The following is a 16,829-nucleotide window of genomic DNA, read 5'->3' as shown; positions in this document are numbered from 1 at the left end:
CAGAGCATTGCAAGAATCAAAGTCAAAGATTTGAAATACGAAGAAGCAAAAACACCCAACCCGAAAAGCAAAAAGAAAAAAGAATCCAAAAATATGAAGATAGTGTAAGGAGCCTCTGGAACAACTTCAAGCGTACCAACATCCAAATTATGGGGGTGCCAGAAGAAGAGAGAGAGCAAAGATATTGAAAACCTATTTGAAGAAATAATGACAGAAAACTTTCCCTACCTGGTGAAAGAAGTAGACTTACAAGTCCAGGAAGTGCAGAGAACCCCAAACAAAAGGAATCCAAAGAGGACCACACCAAGACACATCATAATTAAAATGCCAAGAGCAGAACCAAGATGGTGGCATAGGTTAACGCCGGAGTTTGCTGCCTTGAACAACTACTTCAAAAGTGAAACTAAAAGACGGAATGGACATCACCCAGAACCACAGGAACGCTGGCTGAGTGGAAGTCCTACAACTAGGAGGAAAGAGAAACGCATACGGACACTCAGAGGAGGCGCAGTGCTAAAGTCAAATTCTAAGGTGCAGAGTGCGTGGAGCGGGCTGGTGGCGGAGGGCGCGGTTGGTGTTTTCAATCGGGAGGGAGTCGCAGACTCTGAGCTCCAGATACGGGCGAGTCTTTAGGGACCCAGACTCAAACGGGAGAAGCGGGACTGTCTGGCTTCGGTCAGAGCCAGTGCAGCTTTCTCTCCAAGGTTTGCAGCGGTTGCTGGGACTCAGAGAGGTAGAGCCCCTGGGAACAGGACTGAGAGCCGCCATAACTGCTCTCTCCAGCCCACCCTGTTGATCCTGTGTGACCCGCCCCGCCCAAGCCCTGCACAGAGGCATTTGCTGGATAGCCTCAGGCAAAGGCTAGATTAGCACCTCCCTAGAGGACAGAAGTTCTCTCACTGCAGACACAGCTGATTCTCACAGCCACTTGGCCTGGAGGTCAAACCCTCCCTGGTATTAGCTACAACAATCAAGGCTTAACTACAAGACTGCGCACAAAGACCACTAGGGGGTGCACCAAGAAAGCATAACAAAATGCGTAGACAAAGAAACAGGACAAAATTGTCAATGGAAGATATAGAGTTCAGAACCACACTTTCAAGGTCCCTCAAGAACTGCTTAGAAGCCGCCGATAAACTTAATGAGATCTACAAGAAAACTAATGAGACCCTTGATGTTATGATGGGGAACCAACTAGAAATTAAGCATACATGGACTGAAATAACAAATATCATACAGACTCCCGACAGCAGACCAGAGGATCCCAAGAATCAAGTCAATGATTTGAAATGCGAGGAAGCAAAAAACACCCAACTGGAGGGGCGGAATGAAAAAAGAATCCAAAAATACGAGGATAGTGTAAGGAGCCTCTGGGACAGCTTCAAGCGTACCAACATCAGAATTATAGGGGGGCCAGAAGATGAGAGAGAGCAAGATATTGAAAACCTATTTGAAGAAATAATGACAGAAAACTTCCCCTACCTGGTGAAAGAAATGGACTTACAGGTCCAAGAAGCGCAGAGAACCCCAAACAAAAGGAATCCAAAGAGGACCACACCAAGACACATCATAATTAAAATCCCAAGAGCAAAAGACAAAGAGAGAATCTTAAAAGCAGCAAGAGAAAGAAACTCAGTTACCTACAAGGGAATACCCATACGACTGTCAGCTGATTTCTCAACAGAAACTTTGCAGGCCAGAAGGGAGTGGCAAGAAATATTCAAAGTGATGAATACCAAGAACCTACAACCAAGATTACTTTATCCAGCAAAGCTATCATTCAGAATTGAAGGTCAGATAAAGAGCTTCACAGATAAGGAAAAGCTAAAGGAGTTCATCACCACCAAACCAGGATTATATGAAATGCTGAAAGGTATCCTTTAAGAAGAGGAAGAGGAAGAAAAAGGTAAAAATACAAATTATGAACAACAAATATGCATCTATCAACAAGTGAATCTAAGAATCAAGTGAATAAATAATCTGATGAACAGAATGAACTGTTGATTATAATAGAATCAGGGACATAGAAAGGGAATGGACTGACTATTCTTGGGGGGGAAAGGGGTGTGGGAGATGCGGGAAGAGAGTGGACAAAAATCGTGCACCTATGGATGAGGACAGTGGGTGGGGAGTGAGGGCGGAGGGTGGGGCGGGAACTGGGAGGAGGGGAGTTATGGGGGGAAAAAAGAGGAACAAATGTAATAATCTGAACAATTAAGATTTAATAAAAAAAAATAAAAAAAAATACCAAGAGCAAAAGACAAAGAGAGAATCTGAAAAGCAGCAACAGAAAAACAATTAGTTACCTACAAGGGAGCACCCATATGATTATCAGCTGATTCCTCAACAGAAACTATGCAAGCCAGAAGGGAGTGGCAAGAAATATTCAAAGTGATGAATAGCAAGAACCTACAACCTAGATTACTTTACCCAGCAAAGCTATCATTCAGAATTGAAGGTCAGATAAAGAGCTTCACAGATAAGAAAAAGCTAAAGGAGTTCATCACCACCAAACCAGTATTATATGAAATGCTGAAGGGTATTCTTTAAGAAGAGGAAGAAGAAAAAGGTAAAGATAAAAAATTATGAACAACAAATACATATCTATCAACAAGTGAATCTAAAAATCAAGTGAATAAATAATCTGATGAACAGAATAAACTGGTGAATATAATAGAATCAGGGGCATAGAAAGGGAGTGGACTGACAATTCTCAGGGGGAAGGGTTGGGGGTGCGGGAAGAAACTGGACAAAAATCATGCACCTATGAATGAGGACAGTGGGGTGGGGGGTAAGGGCCGAGGGTGGGGTGGGAACCAGGTGAAAGTGGTGCTATGGGGGGAAAAAGAGGAACAACTGTAATAATCTGAACAATAAAGGTTTAATAATAAAAAATTAAAAAAAGACCCTGGTTTAGGGTGCCATTTCACAGTTGCATACAAGCTGTATGACTTGGAGCAAATCGCTTACCTCCCTGGGCCTCAAGTTCCTATCTGTATAATGTGCAGAGAGTGTCTGCTGACAAGGAGGTTGAGAGGCTCAGCTAACCAAGAGGCTGGGAATTGCTCAGTTCATTAAAACCCACCTCACATTTGTCAGGGGACATCTGACCCCTGCCTCAAAGAATCGGTAGGGTTCCAGAAGAGAGGTTTTCAGGTGGAGAGGACAGTGTGACAATGGTATGGAAGCAAGAATTGGGAGATGTGTGAGGGGACAGCATCAGGGAGAAAGAATGACATGTAGAGAGACCGTCTGTGGGATGGAGAGTTGCAGGGGATGCCAAGGGAATGGAGAGTAGGTGCCAGCTCCGCAGCTCTGAGCCCTCTACCATCCCCTATTTGTCCAAACTGCTCTGAGCCAGGCTGGCAAGGGGAAACCTGCAGAGCCCATTGGAGCATCATATGGCTTTTGGGAGGTGGGTGGTTAGGGAAGCCTGGCTGATGTCCATTTTCTGAAGCAGGAAATAAGCCCCTAGAGGAGGTGAACAGCTTCCCCTTGAATCAATCGCAAAGCCAGGCTGGAATTGAGGTCTCCATCATATATTGTGTGTGTTTTCCGATGAGGTAGTCGGCACAGGTGTAATCGCTTGCAGCAGTCTTTCCCAGGGAGATTCGTGTTTTAATGGCTTTCTAGGCAATGAGACAGGATCGTGGGAAGCAGTTGGGGAAACAGATTTCTGCCTCATGGCCCCATATCACACCAAGTCCAGCCAAGACAGGTCACTCAATGTGAAGCCAACACTAACAAAGAGTGCTCATTGTCCTGGGGTTTGGAAGCAGGACTGAGGATGGAGTTTGGGCTGTCAATGGCTCAGACTCCCCAGGCAACCCCGGTGGCCCACTGGAGTTGGCTGATGGCACTGAGAAAAAAAAGTTGCATAAATAGTCCCAGAATTAAGCCTTAGCCCACCCTGAGGAGTAAGAGTCAGTTACAGTCAAGAAGGTTCAGTAAATAAACATGGATTCAGATCCCTGCGCTGGCTCATGCCAAGTGTTTTTGTTGTTGTTGTTTTAAAGAAATCTCATTTCATTTCTTTTTTTAAAAAATTTTCATTTTTCTTGATTTCAGAGAGGAAGAGAGAGAGATAGAAACATCAATGGTGAGAGGGAATTGGCTGCCTCCTGCACGTTGGACCAAGCCCGCAACCCAGGCATGTGCCCTTGACCAGACTCAAACCTGGGACCCTTTGGTCCGCAGGCCAACACTCTATCCACTGAGCCAAACTGGTCAGGGCCATGCCAGGTGTTCTTGAGCAAGTCACTCCACTTCTCTGGCACTCTGTTTTCTCCTCTAGAAGATAAGGATAATGATGTCTACTTTGCAGCATGGTTGGGAGGGTTAAATAACATGCCTGACCAGTGGTCGGCAAACTCATTAGTCAACAGAGCCAAATATCAACAGTACAACAATTGAAATTTCTTTTGAGAGCCAAATTTTTTAAACTTAAACTATACAGGTAGGTCCATTCAACTTTAAATTCACGGTTTTCGTCTTCCGTTTTTCTTTGCTTCTTCTTTGTAGCCATGTCAAACAGGGCACCTAAAAAATGTTTCATTTTATAATAATAAAGCCACCAACACAAAAGAATTACAATTCTTAAATTGATGACCAAAATACCTGTAGGATTTGCAGCTGGTTGGAAAAATACAGGTAACTTTATGCTTCAAGTAGGTACTTTTGTCACACACGATTTGCGGACGCGACTAGCACTAACCACTGCACAATGAGACTGCTGACTGACTGGCTCACTCAACTCGTGCATGAATCGTGCGCTGCGTATCCCGCGGCCCGCCTGCGCCGCATCTCCGGTCACCCGACCGACCGACACCCCCCACTTCTTCTAATGCCACTTCTTCAAAATAGACTTGCCCAGGCCGAAAACCGACTTCTGCGCATGGGCCACGAAGTTTCAATCGCACTGTACGTGCGTGCCCGCACATGGTATTTTGTGGAAGAGCCACACTCAAGGGGCCAAAGAGCCGCATGTGGCTCGCGAGCTGCAGTTTGCCGACCACTGTGCTAGACTGACTGTAGTTCAGGAGCCCTGACTTTCAGAATACAGCCAGCCTGGAGGAGGAATAGGACACACATCCATGCCCATACTTAACTCTGCAGGGGGGTGTATTGATTTCTGCACAAGAAGTGTTTGTTAAGCCCAGACTCTGCCAGGCCCGGCCTCAGAGTTCTCAGGCAGACAGACAGCACAGTGAGACCATTGCAGTCACTGGACGTAGGAGGGGAAGCAACTGGGGCTGCCCTGGGTGAAAGGGTGACACTCCTGCTCTGCCACCTCCTGGATCAGGAATTTAACCTCACTGTGCCTCCTTTCTTCATCTATAAAATGGGGATGGTGACAAGACCGCCTCGATAGGATTATTGAGTTGAATGTGTAGTACATTTAAAGACTATACTAACGCTCACAAAATGTTAGCTATGGTCATTATGCCGGATGGATAGCAGCTTGTCAGATAGACAAGGTTTGGAAGCCTGCATTCTAGGCAGACATAACAGCTTAGGCAAAGGCCCAGAGGCTTGAGAGAGTGTGGTACTCAGGGGAGGTAAAGGGCGGTGAGTATGGAGACAGCTGAGGGGTCGGCCATGGGGCATACCTGGGAGAGAGAGGGCTGAGCCTGCCCGAAACACTCACCCCAGCAGGAAGCCTGACTCTTGAATCACAGATGGGGAGGGGGGCCAGGAGAGCTGAGGTCCTCAGGGTGGGCATGGAGGGGGGGGGGTGGATATTATTTTAATCTTCCTCTGAAAGCATAATTGCTTTTTGTCAGCAGGTGTTCTGGGAGCCGCCTTCCCAAGAGATTGCTTTTCAGGCTCCTCTCCTCCAGGAGACAGTCAGGACCAGGCCAGCTCAGTGTTGCATTAATATGCTGCAAATGCGATTTCATGGCCTCAAATAAGATTAGGGCCAGGGGCTCTGCTCTCTCTCTGATAGAGACAAGGACAGGCAGTGTGGGCGAGGGGTTTAGCTGAGCAAGGAGTCTGAGGGAGGGGATGGGGATCTAGCCTGAATGAGCAGTTTCCTGTAACTGGAGCTCCTGGGACCTGCTGGCTCCTTCCAGCTGCACAGCCAGCCCTGAGGCCCTGTCTCGGGGGTGGGGTACTCTGGGCTGTCTCCCCATCCCCTGAACTCCCCACAAGAGCCCTCAGTAAAGGAGACGGCTGAGATGATAAAGGTCGGCTCTGCAGCCGGATGGCCTGGGTCCAAAGCTTGACTCCTCTGCTCCTGGTCGTGCCTTTCATTTCTCATTTGTAAAATGGGGACTACAATAGTACCTACCTCATATGTGATTGTGAACTGTGTTAACATGTAAAATGCATATGGCAGTACCTGGCACATAACAAGTGCTTGATCATTGATAGCTGCTATCAGGTAGTGCACACACCAACTAGTGATGCTTTAGAAGTGGGGAGAAGACTCTGGAGGAGGGAAGGTTATTCAGGGAGCAGGCATCACTGTCCCAGGCTGAAGTGGGACATCTGGGGAGCTAGCAAGGAGAAAGGCATCTGATGGGAGTGTCATACCTCACTCACTCAATGAGCACCCACATGGCACAGACTCTGTGCCAGTCAACAGCCCTCCCTGGAAGAGACAGACAAACTTTTCTCTCCCACAAAAGTCAGTGATTGGTCATGAGCCATGGTTAGGGGAAGTGCAGGGGCTGGACCCGATGCTCCTGGGTGGGGTGGGACAGTGGGAGAAGGTTTCAGGGGAGATTTGTCATTTGCTCCAGTTGTGTCTTGAAGAAACACTATGGGTTAATCAGCCTGGCAGAGAAAGGACAGTCCAGGCAGATGGAACATATGTGAAGGCCAGAGGCCAGAGCCATCCAAGGGACCACAGGCATGGAGCATGGCTGGAGAGTGGGTGTGAGGCAGGGATTGGCTGCGAAAAGCCTGCAGGGACTGTGTGAGCAGATCGTGACGCCTACAGGAGTCTCCTGAAAGCAGGGGGCCTATCAGCGTGTTTACTGAGGCTGAGGAATGACGTGGTCAGATTTGTGGGTTGGAATAGTGGAGGTGAGGGAACTGGTTGAGCCTACTGTCCACCCAAACCTCTCTGCCCTGAGTGGAGGAAGAGTGCTGCTTCTACCGCCACCACTGTCCCCCATGGAGGAAAGAGGAGGTGGCTTTCATTACTTACCCTTTTAGCCAGTCCCTTGTTAATGTTATCAATTTTGCAAAAAAAAACTCTCAAAAGTCATATTGTATCTTTAGCAAAGTGATTCCTGACATAACAATGGGACCTGGGCTGCTGCAAACAAGAACTCTGGTTACCTAATGCTGAGAGGACTCCTCCAACATGAATGTACCTGCCGAGCAAATAAATGGGCATGCTGTTAGCCAAAAAGGAGAAGAGTGTGTCCATTAATAGTCACCCCAAGTCTCCCATAGCAAGGCTGGGCCATAGGGGCTCCAGATGGCATAAAGGAGGGGAGCTCATTTCAGTGCCGCCTGCCTCGTGTCAAGTACCTATTCTCTCACTTGATCCCCATGCCCCTGCCAGGTAGGATTAGCCCTGCTGCTTTGCAGATGAGGAATTGGGGCCCAAGGGGTCAAGGGACTTGCCCAGATACTCTCTGAGAGGCCTGGCAGAGTGAGGGTTAAAGCCCAGCCTGGCGGATTTCAAGGGCTCATACATTTTTGTTACTCAACATGGTGGTGCTGTGCCAGACTGGTCATTCCCAGGGAACCACAAGAACAGGTGCAGGCACAGGGTCAGGACTATCAAGTACAAATGACAAAACATAAAGGCGCATGCATGTAGCCCAGGACCTGATCAGATTACCTCTGCACAATAAGGGACCAAAGGAGGGGCAGAGGGGCAGTCCCCCACCCTCAAGTGCCTCCAGGACCTCGCCTTGTCCAGTCAGCCTGCAGGCAGCTTGCATCCAAGGGGCTTAGTGCAACTGGAAGCAAGCTCCCATTCTGGAATCTCAGTCATAGCTCCAGGGCACCGTTACTGCACCAAACAACTCACCACCCATTTGTTCAGAATAGAATGACTTCTAGACACCCTGGCTTCTGCGCTGGCTTAAAGGGGCCTAGCCCAGGAGTGCCAGCTGCACCTCCAGGTGCTCCACTTCCCTCTCCATTGACACTAGTGCCTGAGGGCTGCATTGTCACAGAGCCTCATTCAAAAGGCCAGGGGTCTTCATCTTTGCACTTGACCTTTTCCAAGTTGCCCCAGTTTCAGGAGTGAAGAAGGAGAGATGTGACCCCTTCCCCTGGAATTAAAGAAAAAGGCAGGTTGCTTTGGTGGTGGTGATCACAGGCTCTGGAGCCAGGAGACCTGGATTCAAATCCCAACTCTGCTGCTTCAAAGCTTAGGCAAGGCCCTTCATTGCTCAGAACATCTGTTCCTTCTTCTTCATAAGAAGCAACTGTAACTCCTGGGGAGCAGGAAGGTGAGAATTAAATGAGGCTCCAGGTAAAACTGTGGGTGCAGAGCTTGGCACATGGTAAGTGATCACTAAATGCTAGTGAGGTGTGAAGGTGCTGGTAGCAATGATGATGGTGGTCTACCAGGACATCAAGTGACATCTCAGGCCGCAGAGAGTGGCTCATGCAGCAGGTGCATCAGTCAGGGGGCCTGGTAGGAAAAAGGAGGCATTCAAATTTGGTCGTTTGACGGAAGCTTAATAGAGGGAAGCTTTGCAAAGCTGACTGTGTGCATGAGGTTTAGGAAAAACAAGAGGAAGAGTGCAGTACCCTGGGGGCTATGAGAGAAACCTTCATTACCCCTAAGCATGGATAGGCATGAGGAGAAACAGTGACCACAAGCTGAGGGGGCGCTGCATGGAGAGTGCTGCCTGCCAGGCAGGCTAGCCTTGGGTCGTAGATGGACCAGCCAACCTTAAGAACCAGCTAGAAGGGAGCCTCCTAGATTCCTGTGTGCCCTCCCTTAAACCCAGCCCAACCAGAACCCACTGATGTCAGCCTCCAGGGGCCCAGAGCAGGGTGGAAAAGAGGGAGAATGGTCTGAGATAGTACAAATGGGAGACACCCAGCCCCAGGTGAGAGGAGAGGAGACAGCTGTAACTTGCAGCCACACTCACTGCTGCAGTGAGCTGGGTGAAGATGTATAGACGGACCCTGCAGATGTTGTTTGGCCCATTTCTGCTGAGGAGAACCTGCCAAGTCCAAGGTTGCTTAGCAGGACAAAGCAAGCATTTTTGGAGCACTCGGCTGAATGTCAGTGCTAAGTGCTTTGCCTACCTTTTCTCATTCAGTCCTCAGAGCAGCACTCATTTCCCAACTGTATGCCGTGGCCGGCAAACTGCGACTCGCGAGCCACTTGTGGCTCTTTGGCCCCTTGAGTGTGGCTCTTCCTAAGCCTTAGGAGTGCCCTAATTAAGTTAATAACAATGTACCCACCTATATAGTTTAAGTTTAAAAAATTTGGCTCTCAAAAGAAATTTCAATCGTTGTACTGTTGATATTTGGCTCTTGACTAATGAGTTTGCCGGCCACTGGAAGGGAACCAAAGCTCAGAGAGGGTTAGTATTTTGAACCAAGATCACACAGCTGTGAACTGCCATTTGCTGCAAAATCACACTGTTTCCTACCTCATTCATCCCTTCCCTTTCCCAATTCAGCTGCTCAAAAGAAATGGAGAGAAAGTAATGGGGAAGGGTGTGTGTGTGTGTGTGTGTGTGTGTGTGTGTGTGTGTGTAAGAGTGGGGGAGGGAGGGGTAATGGGGGGCAGTGTCATTGTTATAGGGCACGGGACAGGACTAAGGGGAAAGAGTTTGTGGGCTCTGGGAGACACATTTCCCTGTAACTTGCTTCGTGCAATGAGGCCAGAGGGCTGCCTCCCCAGAAGCCAGGCCCCACAGGTCTGCCCAGTCCAGCGCAAAGCCAGAGAGGAGCAGGACCCCTCCTTCCCAAGAGCCAGCCTCAGACCCAGGCAGCTTGCCGCACTCCCCTCAGCTGTGGGCTGGTAATGGCTGTGTTAACCCCTGGCCCCACCAAATGAGGCAGCTTCAAGTGCTTTCTCCTGAGGGAGGGGGCTGGAGGAGAGGCAGGGTTACCTATTAGCTGCCAGACCAATCATTCTCTGCTTCCCCTCAACACTGGAATCTCCCTGTCATCAAAGCTTGGGGCCAGCCCCTGGGCAGGGGAGCAGAAGTATCCTCTGGACTTTTGGGGAGCAGGCTCATTTCCCTTGTTTGGGGGAGGCGGAGCGCCACTCCTGGGGAAGGAGAATGAGGCAGGTAGAGTAGCTGGGTTCCCAGTATTGTTGAGTGGGAAAGCCACACTCAGCCCCCAGACTGCCAGCCCTCTCACTGGTGAGGAGGAAGCAATTCCAGGGGAAGGTTATTATAGCACAGGAGTGAGTGTCCTAGGGAGGGGTCCATGGTCCAGAAAGCTGGGCAGCCAGTGAGTGAGGCGGTAGGAAGGCCCCCTTCCCATGACTGCTGAGTGTGCAGGGCTCACTGGTGCTCTGGAGCCAGACGGCCTGGAACCAGCCCCTGCATTATCTTCTTAGGCAGGAAGGCCACGCTGGGGGCTGCAATAGCAGAAATCTCAGATGCTAGGTAGGGCAGCTGGGTGAGAGCCCAGAACCCAAGGGTGGCCCTAGGGAAGCTGCTTAGGTGCTGGGAGAGCGGCATGGCATGGCAGGAGCCACAGTGAGGCAGGAAAGATGGCCAGGGAACAGAACTTAAGGTGTGGTAGCATAGCCCTGAGAGCCAGTGCCTTCTTAAAGTATGCTCCCTAAGTGCCCTGCTGGCCTGTCCCGGTCCTGCTGCACTGGCCCTGAGCTGGGCATGAATGGCTCCTGCAGGCGCTGGGGCAGCACAGGTCCCCACCTGCTGCTGCAGCCTTCAGCACTGAAAGGAAGGGGGCCAGCTAGGGAGACTGGCGAAGGACCCACGGAGACCTCTCTGTGCATGCTGGATTGTGACAGTATTGCCCAGGAGCCAGGGGCCTGGGAAGGAGGAAAACTGGGAGTGGGCCTCCCAGCTTCTATCCCCAAATGTCTGGGTGACTTCAGCAGGTCTTTCCGTTCTAACAAAGGTGAGGCCTCAGTTTTTCTGTCTCTAAATTGGGAAGAACCACTTCCTCCCTGCCTCTCTCGCTGGGGTAGAGGGGTAGAGGCAGAAGCTGGAGGCCTCCTCCCTCTGGCTGCCAGGGTGGGCCTACTCTTGGTCTCCAAACCAAAGAAGATAGGAAGAACCTTCAACGTGAGTCTAAAACAGCTGACAGAAGGAGGAGGCAGGAGACAGGGATCTCCCAGATACCTCTCAATCTCACCCAGTACCCACAAATCTCACTGTTGCCAGCCCAGGATTCTGGATCATCTTTTGAGGTCCAGTTCAGACCTCACCCCCATGGGACAGACCCCACCCACTCCAGGCCAAAGGCCAGTCATCCTCATTCTGCCATCCCACCACACAGAAAAGCATGTGGTAGTGCCAAAGGTAAAAAGTGTTATATTTGTAATAATTTCTTACGGAGCTCAGAATTGGATAAGTCATAAACCTTGGTCCATATCCTAGATCCACTGCTGACCCATACATGGTCCTCTTTATAATGTATTTTCAATAATATAATGAACAGCCATTAACTGACCACCCAATCTATGAGACATGACAACAACAGATCTACTTATTCCCAATTCTCTCCCCTGCTTTCCCACCCACACTCCAAGTGGAAACCATTCTCTTGAACTTTGTGTTTTTTATTATTACTAGTAAACAAATGAAAAGCTATGGACACCCAAAGAGGCAGGATGGCTGCAGATTTCTTAAAAGAAATAGCTGTTTCACCAACCAAGTTGCAAGTTCCTTGGGGGCAGCTTCTCCTCCTCTCCTGCAGTGTGACCAGCAGGGGCTGGGCACTCAGGGTGGTTGGTGAATGTGGACTGATGGTCTGCGTGGGGTATCCACACCAGGAAGGATGAAGACTGGATTCCAGAGAGCAGGCAGGACACAGCTCCAGGATTAGGGAAAAGGGCTCTTGATTCCACCACTGTACCTGGACTTCTGTGTGACTTCTGCCTTGCCCTGTGACATCACACAGCGTTGCCCAGGTGACCCAGCTGTGTGGAACGGCTTTCTGCTTTCCCAGGTCTGAGCAGACAGAGGGCCACCCTGGCTTTATCTTCCTGGGGGTGCCAGGAGCCAGTTACCCAGCTGTTGACCCGTGGCCAGCTGGCCATGCCCCAGACTCCCCACGGCATCTTCACTCACACTATGTCTGGCTGCTGAGGAAGCTCCATACTCCTGCCCCCACCACCTTGACTCCCTCTTTCCTTTCCCCATTGAGGTCTCAGGACCAATATACAGCACCCCTAAGACCACACTGATGCTCTACACTGTTCACCACCCGAAAGACTCTTAAGGTGCCAGAGAGGACTGATGCCTGATCCCCCACCAACACCAGATCCTGGTCGCTGAGATTGTTAAACAAGACCAAACACTGCTGCCCCCAAGAGGATGGACCTGGAGAAGGAGAAGGTGAGGCCTGGGGGCATGGGCCATGCACCACATGTATTCATCTTCTCTTCCAAGTCCCTTGTGTGTTTTTTCCCAAATCATAACAGATACTTTCCTTCTCTGCCTCAGTCTTCGCAGCTGTGAAATGGGGACTGAGGTGATCTCGGTGGCTCTTCCAGATTAGGTGTCCTATACTCGGGCCAGGTGGATCTGAAAGGTGGCGTGCTCAGTGTTATCAAGCCCTACTGCACTTACCTGGTGATTTCTGCCTGTCTCCCCATGACCCAGAGTGAGATGTAGCTTGAACTGCCTGTCTCACCCTCCACATCTGGAAAGGAGTTTCTGCCTTCTTGTTGCTGGGGTCACAGAGGCTCAGGGAGCCCAAGGAGATGGCTCACCATCACCCTTCAAGCTCTTCCAGGGGTTTCCCAGGCTGCTCCCCTTTCAGTGCTCATGCCCCACTACCACACCCTCCCAGCCCTGGCCCAGCCCCTGCCCCAGGTCACAGGGACTCCAATTCCTGGAAAGAAGGAATTTTTGTCTATTTCTGTCACTGCTCTATCCCCAGTACTCAGAATAGTGCCTGATACATAGTAGGTGCTTAATAAATAGCCGTGAGAGAGCAGCACTACCCTGCCTAGACTAGAATCTCAGTGGGAAGAAAGGCAAATAGTTCCATGTCAGGGCTCCCCTACCGTCTGCTAACTGGTAAGGTTGAACCCATGCCTTTGAAGTGTCACTTACCAACAGGGGTGACAGAAAGAGCTAAGGCCAAGGCACACAGGTATTTGCTAACTTGGAAACATCCTCTTCATAGCTACACTCTTAGGTCAAATGAACCAAATAGCTAGGAGTGCCCAGGCCTCAATGTGGTTTATACTCTACTAGAGGCCCAGTGCACCAATTTGTGCACAAGTGGGGTCTGGCCAGGCCTATCAGGAGGAGGAGATGGCAGGAAGTTGGCCTGCCCTGACTGGGGCCTGATCAGGGTTGGGCTGGCTGGGGGGAGGGGCTGTGAGCCGATCAGGGTGGGGGAGCTGATCAGAGGCCAGCAGCCTGGGGGAGAGGCCATGGGTGGTTGGCCAGCCAGCCCTGCCCCTGGTCGAAGTGGGGGGGGGGGGGGCAATCAGGGGCGGGGCAGGCTGGGGGGGAGGAGCTTCAGGTGGTTGGCCAGCCCCACCCCCTATTGGGGTGAGGGGGTGATCAGGGGCAGGGCCGTCCAATCAGGGGCGGGGCCAGCCAGGGGGGATGGGCCACAGGGGGGGATTGGCGGTGGAGGGGGTGGCTGGCCGGCCCCCGCCCCGATTGGGCCAGTTCACTGGCCACAGTGGGCATCATAGCAACTGGTCGTTACGGTACGGTGTTCTGGTCGCTGGTTTTTTATATATATAGACTAGAGGCCTGGTGCACAAAATTCACACATGGGTAGGACTTCTTGGCCTGGCTGGCACTCAGGACCGATCAGGGCCTTTGGCTGCCAGCTAGGGCCTTCCTTTGTTCTGCGCTGCCCCCTGGTGTTCAGCACACATCATAGCAAGCGATCGGTGTCCTGGTTGAACTCCCATGGGGACAATTTGCATATTAGGCTTTATATATGTAGGTTACCCTTGACTTCAGTGTCTGTGGTTCCTGGTGCCCTGTACTCACAGCTGGCTCCTCTCTTTGACCACACCCTCCCCCTTTAAGCCTCCTTCTGGTAAGTCACGCACTAGGCACCAGTCACCAGGCACCAGGCTGGCCTGACCTGGGGGCCCTGAGCTGCTAACTGGTTCCTGAAGCTCATTGCCACCTGCCCACCTGAGCTGAATGAGGGAGGAAGGGGAGATTCAGGAAATGTGGGTGGAAGGAAGAATGCCCCGAGGAAGAGCTGGATTTATTTGACTCACAGCTTTAGGAAACAGAATCCCCTGTAAGGATGTTCATAATGTATATATAATATTACATGTTCATATTTCTTCTTTGGTGAATCCTCCACTCAAGGCAGAGATGCTTATAGATTTCAGAGTTCTTTGTGTATTAGGGATATTCATACATTTATATAAATTGCAAGTATTTTCTCCTGTTTGTCCTTTCTTTGTATTATGGTGAAATTTGGACCATTGTAGAAGTTGGTATAGATTTTTTTTTTAGTTACCGAATCTATTAATCCTTCTCTTTATTTCTGACTTTTGTGTCATCTTTTAAAAAGGCTCTCCTTCTCCAAACACCACAACTTCTTGCTAGTGCCAATGAGTGCTGGCTACTGGGGTTATGAGCCTGAAGGTGTATGGATACGTTGTGGTCCAGTGAGAGCAGGTTATACCCGAAGAAGGCTGGCAGCGCAGAGCAGGGACAGCAGAGAGTGCAGGCGGACAGACCCCGTTCCCATTCCAGCTCTGCCCATGAGCTCTGCTGTGCGCCTTGGTGCAAGTGCAAGAGCTTCCTGTCCCAAGGCCCGGCGCCTGCTTCCTCAACTATGAAAGAGCCTTCGTGGCCACTGTGACTCCCAGGCGAGTTTAGAGGCTGCACATAGAAGGAACATGAGGAACCACTTTCAACTCAAAGCCCTTGTGATACAACTGGAGAAGCTGAGGCTCCTGGAGTCTAATAATTTGTCCAAATTACTGATCAGAGGCAGTCAGACCTCATGTCTCCCAGGCCAGCGATCCCTCCTCTGGCCCCTGGCTTTCAGATGCAGGGCCCTTCTGGAGGTGTAACTGAGCTTCCTGCCGCCCAGATTGCTGGGGCAGAGGGGTGGCAGCGGGCAGGATCTGGAGGAACAGAAGGATCTGGCTCCCCACCAGGGCCAATTTAAGCCCCAGCCCTGGAAGCTAAAGCAACCAGCCATGAATTCCTTCACTGTTGGTGCAGTCTTCCTACTCCCACCCTTGTCTCCTCCCCACAGCACATACATCCCAAAATAGGCAGCCCCTGGTCCCTCGGGACATTTGCAGGCTAATCCTGGCTTATTAGGTATTGGTATTAGAACCTTCTGAGCTAGCTGCATGCCAGGCCCTGGTAGAGGAGCTGAGAGGGCTGCTTTGTATGCTGACCAAGACCCTATCTGCACCCCAGCCATGTTGGGGGCTAACCAATGGAGAGTAAGCTAATGGCAGTACCCAGCTCTGCCATCAGCCTATAGGAAGTATATTCAGGAAGTGAACTCCCTCCCCAGGGTTCATTCATCTCACACCCATGATGGGTCTGTGAGACCTGAGACTGAGAGAGATTTCATCATCACCCACGGTTTACTTTGCTCCCTGACATATAACTCAGCACGTGCATTTTCTTTTCCCTGATAATTTCTTCAGTGTATGCCAGGGAGGATGGGGGTAGAGAGAGGACATTGTTCCTGAAGCAGGGAAGGCAGAAAGGTTGGGCCACCAGCACCCTTCGTGGCCTCCCACCTGGCCTCAGGGCTCCCTGGCCCTGGGCTCAGACTGCCCAGTGGGCATGTGCCCGCAGGCCTCAGCACCAGGCACCACCTGGTAGTTGGCCTCATGCCCAGAGTGAAGCACAAGCAGTTCTCTCCCAAACCCCTGCAAGCTTTACGTCCCCAGGGCGAGGCACAGCAGAGGCAGAGGAAGGAGAGGATAGGGAGGGGGCACAACTTAAGGTCTGGTCTGCAAAATGCCTGGCTGGGCTCTGGGGTTGCCAGGTAGTCAGTGAGAGCTCTTAGGCAACTGCCACTCAGCTGGGCCCTCATTTCTGGGGCCATGGGGAACTTTTGACAGGCCCTGTACCCCCACAGCAACAAGGGTGCTGGGGCCACCGTCATAGGCTGCTCTTAGGAATCTGGGGGTGGGAGAGATATTAGTTGGCTCTCCTGACCTCATTGCAGGAACCTTAGGCTAATTACTGGGAAGACTGCATTATAAGCCATTCCAGATTTACCCATTGACCAGGTGGGAAAATTAAGGCTCAGAGAGGTGGTGCAGAGAGCTGGGGGCAGAGCCGAGCTAAAACGTAGGTCTCTGGACCCCCAAGCTAGTATATTGCTTTTACACCACCAAACCAGAACAGCAAACCTGCTAGGGAGTGTGGGGGGGAGGGGAAGGGGAGAGGGGCTATGGGGTAGCCGTGAGGGTGGAACCTTGGATAGGCAGCATCTCAGACTATGGTGGCTCTGTGGCTGTTCCCACTCCTCTCCCCTCCATGGGGCAGGGGTCCCTTCTGCTGACCTCCCTCCCCCTCTTCCAATCCTGGCCTGGAAGAGGAATAGTGGGGGGGAGGAGAGGTAGCTCAACAACCCTTCAGACAGTGATGGGGCCTGCTGGGTCCTGAGGTGGGAGTTGCCTCAGTCAGAAGAAGGGGCGAGATCTCTTGGTAGGGCTGGCACTTCGGGGGCTGCGGATAGGATTCTCACCTCCTAATTAGGCATCGTGTTAGGCCAGG

The 16,829-nt window shown here is 50.9% G+C and overlaps 1 protein-coding gene across 1 annotated transcript in view; it reads left to right on the top strand.

The window, feature by feature from the left end:
* Positions 1-12,455: 12,455 nt before the first annotated feature.
* The window catches only part of CCDC33 (coiled-coil domain containing 33), a gene marked incomplete at its 5' end in the record, with an annotated part of 98,990 nt that continues 94,616 nt past the window's right edge, over positions 12,456-16,829 (top strand). Inside the window, one exon of the mRNA XM_081101617.1 lies at positions 12,456-12,476. Within this exon, the coding sequence (XP_080957743.1) occupies positions 12,456-12,476 (21 nt within the window). The remainder of the gene's footprint in view (positions 12,477-16,829) is intronic.

This window comes from Myotis nattereri (genome assembly GCF_964212035.1).
Source record: "Myotis nattereri genome assembly, chromosome: 1".
In the NCBI taxonomy this organism is placed as follows: domain Eukaryota; kingdom Metazoa; phylum Chordata; class Mammalia; order Chiroptera; family Vespertilionidae; genus Myotis; species Myotis nattereri.
This window is presented reverse-complemented; position numbering and strand designations above follow the sequence as displayed.